Raw genomic sequence first — 16,071 nt, 5'->3', positions numbered from 1 at the left:
AAGCCAGGTTATGTGTGTGATTGAAGACGTCCCTTTGTTCACGTGACGTCAGTTTGGTCTTTATTAAAGTGGGTCTTTCTACAGTTGAACTGCAGAATAATCTGGCAGAAATCTGCGTCTGAGTTCTTCCACAACCAAGAACCCTAGCTCGCCACATTATTAATAAGACAGAACTTTCTCAGTAATTGCTTGCAGTCAAAAATGGACAAAGCTCACTTGTAGCCTTAAGGTACGATCTGACAAAAGTCCACAGACATGTAAAGATAACAGTGAAAATGGGAAAAAGAGAAGTTGAAAGTAGAGCAAAGAGCAAGATTTCCGAACGCCTCCCTTGATGAGAGGGAATGAAGGAGGCTGCTGATGATGCTATATTTGCAGATCTGTGCAGTGATGAAGCCAAATGGCTTCTGGGATAATGTGGTTAACTGATATTAAAAAACAACATTGAGTCAGCGTTACCTGGATGAGGTAGGCTGCCGGGTTTCTCCTTTTCTCAAAGTGTTTCTGTCTGTGCTGCTCTTGGACCTTCAGGGCGAAGCCTGATCCCAGAATGCCCTGATGAGACAGTGAAAACGTGTCAAGCATTTATGCAAAGTTCACACTCCGAACACGGGATTCTTTTCTTAGAAGCATTCTAACGGTTCCACAGTCCTCCAGGCGTTTGAAGTCCAAGTTCACTGAGGTTGTCCAGCAACAGCTGGAAACTAGATACTGGACAGAGGGGAGACAGGCAGGGAAAACTGCTCCACTATTCAAGCAAATTTCCTTCTGGCCAGTGACCATAACACAGCGGCATTCATTTCTTTCATTTTAGTGAGGAGGAAATTGTGGCATTTCCCACAAATCCGACATGAATTCTCCAACTTCTCATTTTACTTCAGCGTGTTCTTGTGCCCCCCCACCCCCACATGCAATCAATGTCAGCCTTGACGTTTGACCCTCAAGGCACAAAGGTAAAGGGAGCTTTGATTCAAGGCAAGCTACTATTAGGTTGCATTGAATGACGACCCTCTATAATGCTTGTATTTACTTTACCATAGCAACCATCAAAGTAAATGCACATTGTTGCATCGTCTGTGCAGCTTTGTTTTCTGTGTGAGTGTCTCTGAATATATCTCAACACCTAAGAAAAAGGAGATAACAGAGGTTAAGGTCAGTACCAATACTGCGTTGTTTATTCAGTTTGCATTGCTTTCACGACATCCTTGGTATCCATTTTTCATTAAAAATGTCACAAATTAAGGTTATGGGTTATTTAATGAAAAGATAAAGGGGGATCCATGTGTCTTGGTAGTAAAAAGGTGAATATTTAAGTCTATTAATGCTCAAAGGAAGTTTGTTAAAAAGAAAATATGAAGTAGTGTTTACACAGCTTTGTACAGCATTACTGAAATTGCATTTTTTCATTTTTTTGGCTTTCGTATTCCGTCCACTGTTAACGTTGATCCGAGGATTTTCAATAAAGTCTTCGTCAGCTTGTTGATCATACTGACACTGATAATAGAGGGTGAAGATGAGCAAAAGCTACCAAAACGTCCTCAACACTGTTATTGTCCACAGAGAGAAGATGCACACCTCTCGAAATGAGGAACTGAGCAAAAGGGAGAAGAGGCTTCTTTATAAGCTCCAACACTGGAAGATTTCACTAAGAGATACCACACAGGAAGAACAGAATGACTTAATAGATGAGAATTTGGCTGGATTTACCAACATTCTTGACAAGAGGAATAAAGACCTCATGGATGAGTACAATGACATCCAGTCATCTGACACGCCATCCCCTGAACTGAGGCACAAAATACATTGGTGTGAAGCCGCAGCCAATGACTTAATGAAAATCACCTATGACCCACTGGCACAGGGAGAATGTCGTGCCAAATGTGAAACGTACAGGCTCAGTGAGCAGCTAAGAAGCAATTATGCTTACTCCGCTGGCTCTCGGAGAGGTGCCAGCCTGCCCCAGGCTGCCGCTTTCACGGCTGCTGAAAGGGTGGTAACACCTGATGGGCTTGCTCAGTACATGTTTATGCAAGAAAGAAAGCAAAAGGAAACAATAGAACACGGCTACATTAGAGAAGTGCAACAGGGAGGGGATGGACAGGTATTGTTTAACTCCGTACACCGCAGTACCGCCTTGCCTCTCACCCCATTTCCTATCATGAGCATGCCATCACCCCTCGACTCGTGCTATTTTGCCCAAGCTATCCAAAAGAGCATAGCCAACAGGCTTCCAACATCTGAGCCCACGGTGTTTAGTGGAAACACAATTCACTTCAGTGAATGGAAAGAATCATTCTTGTCGCTCATAAACAGAGAAGGTATTTCTGACGCTGAAAAGCTGTGTTATTTAAAGAAATATGTCACTGGCCCGGCTTACGCTTGTTTAGAAGGGCCTTTTAATCGAAATGATGGGGAGACATACAGAGACACGTGGAAGAAGCTTAACCAGCTCTATGGTCAGCCGGTCGTTGTTCCAAGTGAAATCAGAGAAAAGTTGTCAATATGGCCAAAAAGTCAATCCAAAGACAGTACGGGAAGGCGCAACAATAAACAAACACAAATCAATGGAACGCTAAGGCCCCCACAGCTCTGCAATTTGTGCAAAGATAATCATCAGCTCCACAACTGCTCAGAATTCATGAGATGGTCCCTTGATGATCGCCGCTTGTACGTGAAGGACTTCTGGCTGTGCTACGGATGCTTAAAGCCCGGCCACAGCGCCAAGGAGTGTCATCATCGCCACACTTGCGATCTGTGCAAGGGGAGACACCCGACCTGTCTACACGATGACAACTACAGAAAAGATTGGGCCAGGAAAAGGTCTGCAAGCGAGACGAGACCAGTCACAGCATACAGGATCAAGAGAATGGGTAGGTCAAATGTCACCTACTCTCCTCACAGATGCTTAGAAGGTTCTTTCCATCAAGGTGATAGTGAGGCATATGGTCAACAGTTTGTTGAAAGATCTTTCAAAGAAAGGCTGTCAAAGTGGCCAAAAATCAAATCCGAAGACATCGACGGGTTAAGAGCACTCGCAGACTTGCTAAACACCCACCTGCAAGCCACACCTAAGGGCGACGGCTCAGAAATATGGGCCGACTATGAGGAGACTCAGATTTTGCTACAGAAGATTCCCAAGTGGCTAGCATCTCGTTGGAATCAGCGGGTCTCAGAAGCGCTCACCAGGAAAGACTTCACTAGGTTTTCCGATTTCGCAAAGTTTGTGTCCAGAGAAGCAGAAATGGCCAACAATCAAGTCGCATCCATACATGCTGTTCACGCATCTGACTGGTCCTCAGACAAAAGAACCATAAGGGGAATGAAAGGAAAGAAGGCCACCATCTATGGTGCCTTTTCCCTAGCAAAGGGCAACAGTAAACAAATGCAAATCAACGGAAAGCTCCCCAGGTCCTCCACTTTGTGCAACGGCAATAATCATGAGCCCCACAACTGCTCATCCATTAAACGGTTGCCGCTTGTACATCAAGGACTAATGGCTGTGTCACATATGCTTGAAGACCGGTCACACCACCAAGGAATGTCCTCATCACCCCACTTGTAATCATGGAGAAACACATGACCTACACGATATAAACGATGGAGGTGAGGAAAGGTCTGGCACACCATAAGCGCATCTCCAATCATCAAAAGAGACCAGAGCACCCATAGAACTTGGCGCAAATGGAGTGAGTCCAGCAGCATTCCATTCCTGTAAACCGGGTCCACATACCCACTAATATTACAGATAAACAATGGCCACACTTGGCAAGATGTATCCTCAGCCATGTAGAACTCTTAATTGGCTGCAACTGCCCTAGAACTCTAGCCCCTAGACAGGTGTTATGCATCCCAACTGAAATTTCTCCCTATGGAAAACACCTCACATCCACAAAAGTTCCTAAATGGCCCAGGAATTTTGGGAATGGTGGACCATTCCTAGGATTCTCCTATGAAAGTGACCACAACAGAAAGGCTTGGATTGACCACAGCTGTAGCAGCTGCAGGCTTAGAGAAGAACCTGGCTATCCTAATGTTAAAGAGACTCAGACATAGTCCTAGGCTGCATAAAGAGTGATGCAGGGTACTTCAACACTTTTTTTTAGCCAACTCTGTCCAGAAGATCCTTCATTGTACACGCCCACAGAAATAGCATTACCTTGCAAAACCCAAGCATGGAGATGAATGTTAGGCTAAACTTGCCTTGATGGATCGGGCACCGTTAGCCCTTGAGACACTTCTATTGATGGTTTATTGTTGAATTGAGCAAACAGTTATTTTTTGTTGGGGGTCTGCCTGTTTTGGGTCACTGCATTATGTTCATTAGAGCGAGGGGATAAGATCCGGATTAAACAGCTTCGTTTCATAACTAACGTATCTTTCGTTCTTTTTGAATGCCCATTTTTTGTTCTGTATTCTGTAAGATCTGATCATATTTTGGGTGGCACCCATACAATGAACATTAGGATTATAATTAAATATAACAAACTTACAGCCGGTAAAGCAAAGAAGGAGATACCCAGGAGGGCAAAGCCTGCCGACAGCATCCGTCCAGTCCATGTCTTTGGCGTTTTGTCCCCATAGCCGATGGTTGTCAGGGTGATCTGTGGAAAATAACGTATCAGGTCTAGGGTCATGCAGGCAATAAATGTACAATTTTAATCATGAACATGTGGAAAGTAGTCTGTTCACTGTCAAGGTATTGGTACTGTCCATTGCAAAAGATAATATACGCTCTATACTGCTCTACCTCCGGTTTAATTCTCTTTCTGTTAACTAGCGCTTGGTGCTGGACATTATCCCAGCATGAACTGGGCTTGAGGCAGAATCACACCATGGACACACACCATTCACAGCAAGGATCAATTAGGTTTTGAATCAACTTAATGGGCATGTTATTGGTCTGAAAACGGATTAACTAGAAAAAACCCAGGCAATCACAAGGGGGGGAAACTTAGCAAAGAAAGTCCCAGAGCTAAAACTAATCTGAACTTTCGTGGTAAGAGGCGACTCCCAATAGGCCTAAACACAAACTTATGAAGACACAAGGAAAACCTGCTGAGTCATCCAACAATAAAACAAAATACATTTTTATTTCAATTCAATATATCGGTTGGATATTGCCTGAGATGAAAACTTTTGGAATGATGTGAGCCATGTCATTAGGTGGTTTAAATGTCTATTAAAACCACATAAAGGATTAATACAACACATATGGCCTTCCACCACCCCATGGTGCACCCTGTTAAGCTGGTAGCTGAAATGTTTCCGTTACCTTGGTAGGAAAATAGTTTCCCTTTCATGCAGTGACCTAGAACTGAGCTGCAATGTGAAAGGCAGCATGATGGCTCCCTTTGACAATGTAACACTTCTGATTATACAGGTTTCAATCAAGTATGTTGCACTGTATTCACTATTTTCCAAAAGCCAATGACAGGAAATCTATACTGCAGAAGTTTGTTCACCTGTCTCCGTTCAGATCACTAATTTACCAATGTAGACCTTTATTCAGGATCTCATTTGGCACGACAACGGCTAGAGCCTTTATTTAGGATGTGTGAAAATATTGGCTGCTGTGGCAGCCTTGTTTATATGTGAAACCTCAAAGTCCACATACAAAAACAAACCTGAGAAGGGGAGACAAGTAACAACAAACACAAACAATGCCAACTTGTTGGCTATAAATGCAAATGAAATCCCTACTTCCCCTTACAAATGACATGATAGGTTATATTAAGCAAAGCAAAAGTCAGCTTTGCATGCGTGTAGTCTATTGTTCTCAGTGCTCTCTGATAACAAGCAAATACCTCCACGCATGGTGAAAACTTACCGTGCCCCACCATAAGGCATCAGCGTAGGTGGCAAACTCCTTGTTGAACTTGTTCTCCACAAGGTAGACGAGGAATGAAGAGAAGATGAGAACCAGGAACCCGATGTACCACGCTGTGACAAGCTCCTGCACACAGAGGTCCAATCCTGGCTTCATATTTGTAACATTTGAACATTATAATCACAGTGGAAATGGTTGAATCTCTTTTTTCTCTAGAGGCGAATGAGGGCTGTTTACATGTATGCAGCCCAATAATTCTAAAGATGAAGGCATCAATATTTGTGCCAGTAAATGAGACAATGAATCAGACATGAAATAAAACAAACAATACTAAGTGTAGTTTTAGAACGTTCAGAGGGTTAAATAACTTTACTCTGCAGGCAGGAGGGATGAAGATAAATAACAGTTCTGATATTTGTGTTTGTTCTACAGCAAAGGTGTCAAACTCAAATAACCAGTATTGAAAAAAATCTTCCTCCAGCTACAACACAGAACCTTTTGATATGGACCAAACTAGTTTTGCTCAACAACTGAACATGGAACAAACAAAGCTTAACACTATACAATATATAATTTATTATTGCACACATGCAAAATCGAAATTCAAATAAAAAAAAAAACACATCACTGGCATTCAGTTCTTCTCTTTATTTTCAGCCTTCTGAATTAAATTTCAACAGCAATCTTTTGCCATTGTAAGTTAATGTAGTAAATGTAATGCCTTTTTATCTCTTTTTCTGGCACCTTTGAGTCATTTCCTGTTGTTTGTGCTTGTCTTGGTGTTGCGTTTTATAGTGTCATCTGTGTTGTTCTGCACATTGGCTCCTAATACAAGACAGTCAGGTCCGTCTTTTACATATCTAAACAAATATTCTGCCTCCTACCTGTTGAGAAAGGTCCTATTTTCTGCCTTTCCTTTAATAATTTTTCAGAGGGGTAGTGCCAGAATTAGCATTAGCATATAAGGTCGCTATGACTACTTCCTCTCTCCTGGTGGTTGGCAAGCCACATTTTGGTGCATTACCACCACCAACTGATGTGGAGTGTGGATTTTCACACCAAATCACCAGCAGAGCATTCTGGTATTTGTAGTATTAGCACATGCGCTTTAAGCTATAATACCGGTGGGCCTAATAGTCTAATAGTCAATTGGTATGGCTTTGCGGGCCAAATATAATTACATTGCGGTCCAAATTTGGCCCACGGCCGGAGTTTGACACCTATGTTCTACAGGGACCACTGACAAAAGTGACTTATCTCAGAAAAGAACTGGTGCTTCAGGTGGTATTTTTTCATTTTTGTCGATTATCTGCTGGTCCACACCGTTAGTGCCATCTGAAGCTATCTCTTCATGACAGGAGTTCTCAGGGAGCAGAGCTTTACTGACAAATTTATCAGCCCACAGGAAATCCAGGTGTGATATTGGTGGTAATCACGGCTCTCTGTAGGTGCTGCAAGGAGTGAGAAAAACCTGGGCTCCTGGGTCGGGTTCCAGCATGTATCTGGATGAGCTGAGGTTTCAGGTTGCCATCAACATCATCATCAAGGACAGCAGATGCTCCCTGGTTTCCATAAATTTTGATTCTGAGAGTCAGGATTTTATTCAAAATTGGTTCTCTATCAACAGGCGTCACCTGTAACAATGGGGTTTCTAAAAAAAAAAAAAAAAATGGATGGCACTGCTCTTTCCAGCCGGTTCACCTGAAGCACAGTTGAAAAAGTAACGATCTGACCGAAGAAAATAAAAACAAACGTCTCTCGTTGTCTCAAAGGATGATGGAGGACATTCAATAAGCACTCCCCTCTCTCATCTTTGAAAAATCACCACATCTCCCATTGCCCCAGTAAAGCAGACACAAAACTGCAGGACCCGTCGGGCCCAAGTCCCAAACTTTTGGAACTGCTGCTGTCTGGCTGACTGAACAGGCAAAAAACCAGAACCGACAGTGTTGTTTCTACCCTACAGCCATGAAAGATGGCAGCCGTGATACCTGTTGCGTTAGCAATAGCGTGATCCAGTTGTGAATGCATGGATTCAGCTATTTATTTGACTATGATGTAATACGTCTGTAATAGGCCTGAAGGGGTAATAAAGCCTACCTTGCTGTGTGCATAAACCACAGAGCCCAGAAGCTTCCAGGTGCCTCCCCTTCGATCCATTCGCACCATTCGCAGAATTTGCAGAAAACGAAGGCTCCGCAGGACAGAGGTGGCGAAGATGTTGCCTTGGCTCCCTGCCGACACCACCGCCACTGATGCTATCAGTACTATAATATCTGGCGGGGTAGAAAGAACACAGAAAATGGGTATCTAATTGCTATTCGTGGCATGTCGGTCAACCAGATTGAAGAGAATCTTAGTTTAAGAGCCAATTAACACTTGGCTTGAGGTGAGTTCTCTTAAGCCAAGTTTAGTATTCCTGACACTGCTTCATGAATTTCCTGAAAGATTTTTGAGGACAAAAATTACGTTTAATAATAAAACGACTCATCTTTTAAACACGGATGACCCGGAGCTTGTAAAATAACGTAAAAGCATTTTATTTTCAGGTGGTTTGACGCTCATAACAATGTAACGCTCATTAAAGTGAAAGCTGTTTTTTTTTGTCTGCTTAACCTTTGACCTCTTCATTACTCTGGATTTTATTAATGTGTTTATAATTGCTGCCTTCTGAGATCATCGTGCCATTGTGCAAATGGCTATAACAAATATCAAGCTGTTTTGTGGCACATCACATGATGTTTATGACAAACACTCACAATGGCAGTAATATATATGTAAACATCACCACAGCCCAAGTTGATTTAAGTATTTATTTCAATCTAAAGTTTAAAATAAAACACAATTATCAACATTAATTCAAATAAAATCAAAAATACACAACTGAATTAATAAGTAAATGATGGGATGTGTATCAGCAGCTTGTTATTTACTCTGTTTTTTCATTCCTCGGGGGGGTTCAAAATGCCACCAGTAAACAAACCAAGTGCTTCCAATATTCCAGGCGAAAACTGTTTCCCTGAACGTATGGTCACAGCTGGACTCGTACAGATGTTTATGCAGTTACACATAAAGAAGAAAAATAAAGAAACTCTCACGGGGCCAGAATTTAGCAGTCAGGACTGAGCACATGAAGAAGACTGGATGGATATTTTCCCAAAGAAGGGAGTCACATGACTATTTTATAAAGCAATTATGTCTCCAAAGTACTTTACAAGTCGATATTTTGTATTGATTTTATGCAGTAGTGCAGCTGTGTTGTGCCACTTGTGAGCATTTCACGTTCTGGTGACGTGACGGAACTGCGAAACTAACAGGGAGACTTTCGGAAGAGATGATTGTTCATGTCTTCCTGCTGTACTTCTGCCCAGCTCTATGAGTTCAACTCATTTTCTCTTTCAGTTTCTTATATTAGCTGTTCATCTCTCATTTCAAACTGCAGAGATTTACTAAAAAAAAATCGAATTCATGAGTGGAGCACAACAGAATTCTGCATCTGAACCAGGGGGCAGATGAATATGTTGTACTCCACTGACTGAAACGGATAAAACCTTGGGACCGCCCTGGATCACAGCTTATCCCAAACCAGGCGTGAGGAAAGAAAATGAAACAACACAGCAGCTGAAATCACACAAGATTTAAAAAAAAAACAGCTCACCTATAACACAGAAAGGCTTGCGGGCGAAGCGCAGGCGCCCCGGCCATCCCCTGTAGCGGCAGCAACAACCTGCTGACCAAATGCGGATGATGTACTCCAGCCCAAAGACCACGATCATCACAAATTCCTGTTAAACAAGACAGTAATGTTATGGCAGCAGCTGGTCCTGTCACTCTCTCTCTTGCTACCTTAGTGAAATCTGAAAAAACATTTTAAGAAAAGAATACAACAAAAAAAGTGACAGCGAATGGACCTAAGAGTGACCCTTGTGGAACACCTCTGGTAACATATGACTACCACTGTGTCCTGCAGATTAGAGCTTCTGTGAGTCACTGCAAGTTCAAAGGTCACTGGTGACTGTGCCATTTTTGTAAAGCTCATTTGAAAAATTATGCTGAAAGGTTTGATGATATAAATAATTGCAACACTGTTGTGAGAACCATCTTGTATTTTAAATACATTTAATAGTGCTCTTCTATAATTTACACAGCTGAAGAGAAAGATTCTAGTTGCAAATTCATTTTAACCCCGTTGCATTTGCGTTCCGTCCGCGTTCCGCAACGACGGCTTAAACGTTTCCATTCAAATCAACGCATGTGTAAACCGGCTGCGGGTATATTGCGTTCCAACTGAAAGTCTTATGCAAGTCTTCAATTTTTGCCAGATGGCATGAAAAAGGAGAAGCAAAGGTCAATTTTCACAATTTAAAAGAAATCCCACATTCACGCCGGCTCCCTTTTATCTGTGCAGAAAGGTCCCGCCCTTTCAAACTATATTCACATGATAGAAATGAACCTGCAACACAATAAATTATCAATTTGACATTTGAGTTGAAATATTTGATCGGCAGATAGAAGCAGCCCACAAACCCCAACAAAAACTAGGGCATGCTTCTACTCTCCTGGAAGGAGGAAATATTTTAAATAATGTTCTTGTTGTGGCTCCTTCATATAGGACAAAGTCATAACATCGCGCGATCATGTGACTTCCTTCACGACCACGCTATCTGGCGAAGCCGCACCGCGCTGCACACTGAGGATACAGCCGCTGTATTTGGGTCGCCAGCAGATGCTGGAGTGGATACGCAACTCAAATGCAACAGGGGAAAGATTGCAAATTCAAGACAACATTGATATAATTAGCCATGAGTGTTTGGAGTGATTTGCCTTGGACAAATATGAGACATTGTTATTATATTGTGTCTTACCAGAATAAGGAGACAGTAGGATGAGAAGTCCTGATGAGGTGGGATGGTTGAGAAGACAGAGAGAACCAGGCAGCTGAACACCAAAATGAACCTAAAAATATAAGAGATATTCAGAACCACGAGACACAAACATCACTGGACAGGATGACATCAGCGTTCTGACCTCTGCAGCCACAGCATGACCGCGTTTGCACTGGTCACGAATACGCTGTTACTCATAAAAAGGGCACCAACGTGGAAGCGGCTGCTGTATTTTCCACTGCGACAGACGCTTGAACCCACTCTGGCACTAAAGCAGAACCAGAACAGAAAAGCTGGCAGCACCATCACACAACTTAAAGTGCGCACTCTCCGCAGTGAACCATGAGCCCGACTATTACCCCATTTCCTGAGATATCAAGTTAATCATGCTTGTTTGTGTAACATGATTTGCAAGAAGCAAGCAGCAAAACTGCGGCTATTGGAAAACGAGCAACATCCGACCATTTCCACACGCCAGCGTTCGCCAGGAAACCATCATTTTCCATCTAACCTGAACATTTGGCTTTTTCCATCTCAGAGTAAATCTTTCAAAAACCTTTTGTCGTCCGAAATAGAAGAAAGTTACAGTAGCTCTTGATGCTTTCAGTACATCTGCGATTTATTTCATCAGATTAGCTCTTAAACCCTCAGACCAGCGCACGTGTGTGCATAAATAGGACACAAGCTCAGCAGCAAATCAGTAATACAAACTACCGTGCTTACTTTATGATCTTTACAACTTTGTGATGCTTGTGAAAAAAGAAAAAGTCCACTTCATATCAAAATAACACAGTAATTATTATCTCATGTTAAAAGTCCAAAATTCCAGACTGGGATCTTTCTACAAGGTTAAGATTTGGAATGTGGGAGCGATAATTTGTGTTACACAGTTGTCCGGCTAATAAAATAAAGGCAAAGGTAAATGAATTAAATGGTGTAGCAACTACGGGACATTTTGTAAAGATTTATAGGAGGGGCGCCAAAATCCATTCCTAGAGGGCTTTCTGTCCTACCGGGAAGATCATTCTTCCACCAAGGGAAGTGGGACTGAAGGGTGAACATGCCGTCGACCTGGTAGGACAGAAATGTTGGTCGGAGTTCGGTCCACACGTTACAAGGAGTGTTGGCAACAGAAATTATTTTTCTCAGCATTTTACAACTTCTTAGTCACACAATGTCGATACAACTCTTCCAAGTATTTGCTTGCTTGTTTATTTTGCTCCCTAAGCTGTCGATTCCAGGGACATCTGGCACAGAGCCCCCTGATGCAACGTTGACCCCTGCTTGTCAGAGTGGAAAGGAAGCCTTCTCAGCTCACAAACCACGCGAACAGCCTTGAGGACGACTGGTGCCTGTGTGAAAATGGTGGGTGGGCAGAGTGGGTCATTGTCCCATAGCCTGCAGCCCAGCGTTGGACCGTGCTGCTCTGACCCCTCGCAGCAAATGTAGAGGTCAAAGTTTTCCACAGCTACAAATGTTTATGTCATTATTTCTCAATAATACGCCAGAGATTGGGAGCAGCAAAATGAAAGGGGAACCAATCGGAATTTTGAGGTTTGCTCTGTTTACACTGACGGGCATTGTGCCGCCGTCATCCCAAGCGCAGCGCGTCTACGCCTCTGTTATGTTGTACTCGCAGAGCGTGTGCGACGCACAACAAGCAGCAGAATTCATCTGGAGTGTGTCACTCTACACTCCAACGCAGGGAGAGCTTTTCGCTTTCCAAACGGCAGCAGCTGGAAATTAAGCTGACCTACATACACAAACACACCCACACGATCACGACATAGAAGCCAATTCTTTTTAACCACCTCTTTACTTACTCAATTGGTTGCTAAGTGTTTGCTCTCTTCTGACTGGTTTGATTGGTTTGGAGCGATGACTGTAGGCAACTGTCCTAATAGAAACTACAAAAATTTGTGGATACGAACAAATTCCAGATTTACAGCATTACCGAAGGCTGCTTTTCTTTTATAGAGCAGAGAGTGCTCAGTTATTATTCTCTTTTGGTCCTTCAATGTTTAACATTTAAATTAAAATCTGTCTAAAAGCCCAAAGGGATTTAGGTCAGATAATTATATTGAGAGAACGGTCACTCTGACATTAAATGAAGGCACATGTAGCAAATATTGTCATGCTACTCTTGTGTTGTTGGTCATCACCAGTGCTATTTAAATTTAACTACATGTATTCATTTTATATAGTTAGATGCTAGTAGTTCCCACAACTCATTAGCATCATTTTAAAATGTACGATTTACATTTATGACTGCACAATATATCAAAATGTATTTATAAATCTATATCCAGTATCCGTATCTGATTGCAGAGGATCTTTGCCTCGGCGGGACCCCGCTCGTGTGTTGGGTGAGCAAACATTTGTTTTCCCACAAACAAAGATTCATTCAAAGTTTAAATGAAGAAAATCAATGGAGCCTCCACCACAGGAGGCCGACGAAGAATTTGCTTGGCCGACTCCCAGTGTTACTTGGATCGGGGCGCACCAACAGACTAATGAGGCTGTAATGACCACCTCTGATTGGGTTTCGTCATGACAGATGAAGCCTGGCCAACACGCCACGCAGATCACGGATGCTGTCCTTGGTGCTGAAAATAGATTCTCAAGGCAATCGGCTCCTGATGAATGTTGTTTTTGTCATTTAATATGGGCCCATTGGAAAATAGACATTTACCGGTTTAAGTCAGTAATAACTCTCCAAGCCACATTTTAACCGTATAATAATATACAGTACTATCGTTGACACTGTGCATGAAGTGAATGCAGTTCAGTTGAACTCAACTTTATTAAGACTGTCTCTAGGTGCTTTTCTGTTGCTGCACCCCCCCCCCCAAGGTACAGGTACAATGGCAGAAAAAGGTCTCTTAACAGGAAGAAAGACAGACAGGAGAGCAACAAGCACATGCAACATACATGCAAATACATTTGTAATGGTTTATTGACTTGAAGATATAGATTTCAGGAGATCAATGAGGTCACAGGTCAGAACGCAGCTGTGGAGTGAGGCCTGACAACTTGAGGACGTTCCCTTTTCAAAGATTTCTGGAACCACAACTAAACGTCCATTTTTACTGGTTTCATAGACAAGTACGGCTGAGTGTCATCAGCATACAAGTCAATATTTGTTTCATCCTGTCAAATAATATTTTAATATCCCCTGTTGAGCCGGTCCCACCATATTATATATTATAGAAATGACTTTAATCATGTGATTCCTGATGCAGTTTGTCTGGATTTGTGAGCCATGGAACTCTCCAGGGTGCTGATCTTGTTGCCAGACTCATCACTTTCTCTTAAAGTAACAGGAAAATGCTGCCAATGAAATTAGGCTACATCTGCAATGACAATGCAATAACATACGCCTGGCTATACATTTGACGTCACTATTCAAACACGTTTAACTGTGCGGTCTTAAAACAGCAAAAACATGGATTATGGGGACAGACATAAAGGCCTGTTACAAAATCTGTGATGTGCCAGATCATATGAAGTCATCACGGTGCACCAGGTAACTCCTCACACATGCACATACTATACATATATATGTATCTGTTGATATTTGGTCATAAAGAGCGCATGATGCAGACAAAGAGACAGAAGGACAGAGAGAAGTCTTCAGGTTTTTTTTTAATAGCTGCAGCAGACTGTAAATCATAACTAGAGCCACAATCCTTCTCAGTTAGATCTGCTCAGGCAAACTCCTGTGACCTCAAAATAGCAGGGACACCATTAATCAATGATGCAAAAGTAGGCTAGTGGATGGGCTGCTGCAGCACATCCGTCTGCATGCAGACTGACCGCATTTAAGTGATAACGAAGAAAGAAGCTGCTGTTCAAGAATGATTAAACCGTCTGCGCTGCAGTGTCACAGTCAAATCATTAATCACTCACATAAACGCACCCAGATGACAGTTTTATTGACCACAGGCACATTTTCAACTTCCTCCTGTCCCTGTTTGTCGGCAGGAAGTAGAACCCACGACGCTGCTCAGGCCAGCAGCTTTTCTTTTATCGGGTTTTAAAATAAACAGGTCGAAAAGAGCAACACTGGAGGAGATGGGAGATCTCAGAGTGGCAAACCTGCACATCACTTAATGTGGTTCATTTTTTTGGGTTAATACATCTCAGGTTTGAAAATGTTTTGTTTTCGTCTTTAGCCAAAGCTGTTAATATATAGAAAAAGAACACACTAAGCATCTAACCCATGTTTTTTTTTGTGTGTAAATGTGCTGCTGGTGGGTATTTACAATAAATAAACCGGCACCTAAATTGAGGCTCCTGTGTTCATCCACATTTGCATTTTTGTGGAGGAGACGAAACACCACCTTAAAGGCAAAATTGTGAGTATCTGAAAAATCCACCAAAAGGCTCAACACAGCAGTGTTTCCCAGAGGAGCAGGAAGCCTTGAGCAAGGCCACGGAAGCAGGGAGTGCAGATGCCAAGATGGTTATCAGATAAACAGAAATTAAAATGAAATCTCGGTGGTTACATTCACACGGAAGAAGAGGGAAGGAGGGCGGGTAGAAAGATCCATTTCCAAAATTACCTTTAAAGAAAGGGCCTGAATCTACATCCAAGACAAAATCCTCTCTGTCTGAAACTTTCCTGTTGAGATACATTTGGTCAGGTGACAGAAAGCTACAAAATCCGGCGTTGAGTGTAGCTGTGAAAGCTGCACTGGCACAGGAGGGAGGACAATCATCGGAAATGTGATAATGCTGTGATGGATGAGCAGAAGATAAAATGAAGAATGGCCTGGGGGGGGGAAGCGCTAAAGACTTTATAGTCTCCAACATCGATAAGATCACAGAAAAATATACAGACATCCTCTTAAGAGCTGCATGATGGGACCTTAATGATTCTCAGTAGACATGAGACTCAGCGTCTCAAGGCAGATCCCATAATACACTCTCATCACTTCATGCAGCTGGTTGTCACTGCAAAGTTTAAAGTCGCTGCAACGTGAGTTTAATAAAAACAACAACTGTGAATTGTTTGTCATTATCCAATTGTTGTTCCACAGCTGATAAAAGCTGCTTTAATAAAGGTGGGTGAGATCTACCCATCTTTTTTATTCCCTGTCAAACAGATTTACAGTTACGGAGCATAACGGAGTTTGATTGCAATCTAAGTACTCACAATTACCCTCTTATCAAAACAACTGACCCAAAAACTCGATAATCTTAATAAACCCTCCCTGATCAACATTCCAGCTTCTGAGAGCTTGTTGACTTTAATACAAAAGTTCTGCTGAAAGATAAATTGTGCTTCTTTTCTAATTAAATTGAGCTTTAACTACATACTCCTTTTCAGAGCAGTGAAAATCCACCTAAAGTATC

At 42.3% G+C, this 16,071-nt stretch overlaps 1 protein-coding gene across 3 annotated transcripts in view; it reads right to left on the bottom strand.

The window, feature by feature from the left end:
• The window catches only part of LOC101062564 (potassium voltage-gated channel subfamily KQT member 5-like), a 59,361-nt gene that overhangs the window by 11,922 nt on the left and 31,368 nt on the right, over positions 1–16,071 (bottom strand). For all 3 annotated transcript variants that reach the window (XM_011612562.2, XM_011612565.2, XM_011612563.2), the window contains exons 2-7: positions 10,693–10,783; positions 9,486–9,612; positions 7,928–8,103; positions 5,828–5,953; positions 4,491–4,601; positions 460–555 (exon numbers count right to left, since the gene is read on the bottom strand). In XM_011612562.2, the coding sequence (XP_011610864.2) occupies positions 460–555; positions 4,491–4,601; positions 5,828–5,953; positions 7,928–8,103; positions 9,486–9,612; positions 10,693–10,783 (727 nt within the window). The remainder of the gene's footprint in view (positions 1–459; positions 556–4,490; positions 4,602–5,827; positions 5,954–7,927; positions 8,104–9,485; positions 9,613–10,692; positions 10,784–16,071) is intronic.

This window comes from Takifugu rubripes, chromosome 17 (assembly GCF_901000725.2).
Source record: "Takifugu rubripes chromosome 17, fTakRub1.2, whole genome shotgun sequence".
In the NCBI taxonomy this organism is placed as follows: Eukaryota; Metazoa; Chordata; class Actinopteri; order Tetraodontiformes; family Tetraodontidae; genus Takifugu; species Takifugu rubripes.
The sequence above is the reverse complement of the archived record's forward strand: the minus strand, read 5'-3'. Positions and strand labels throughout refer to the sequence as shown.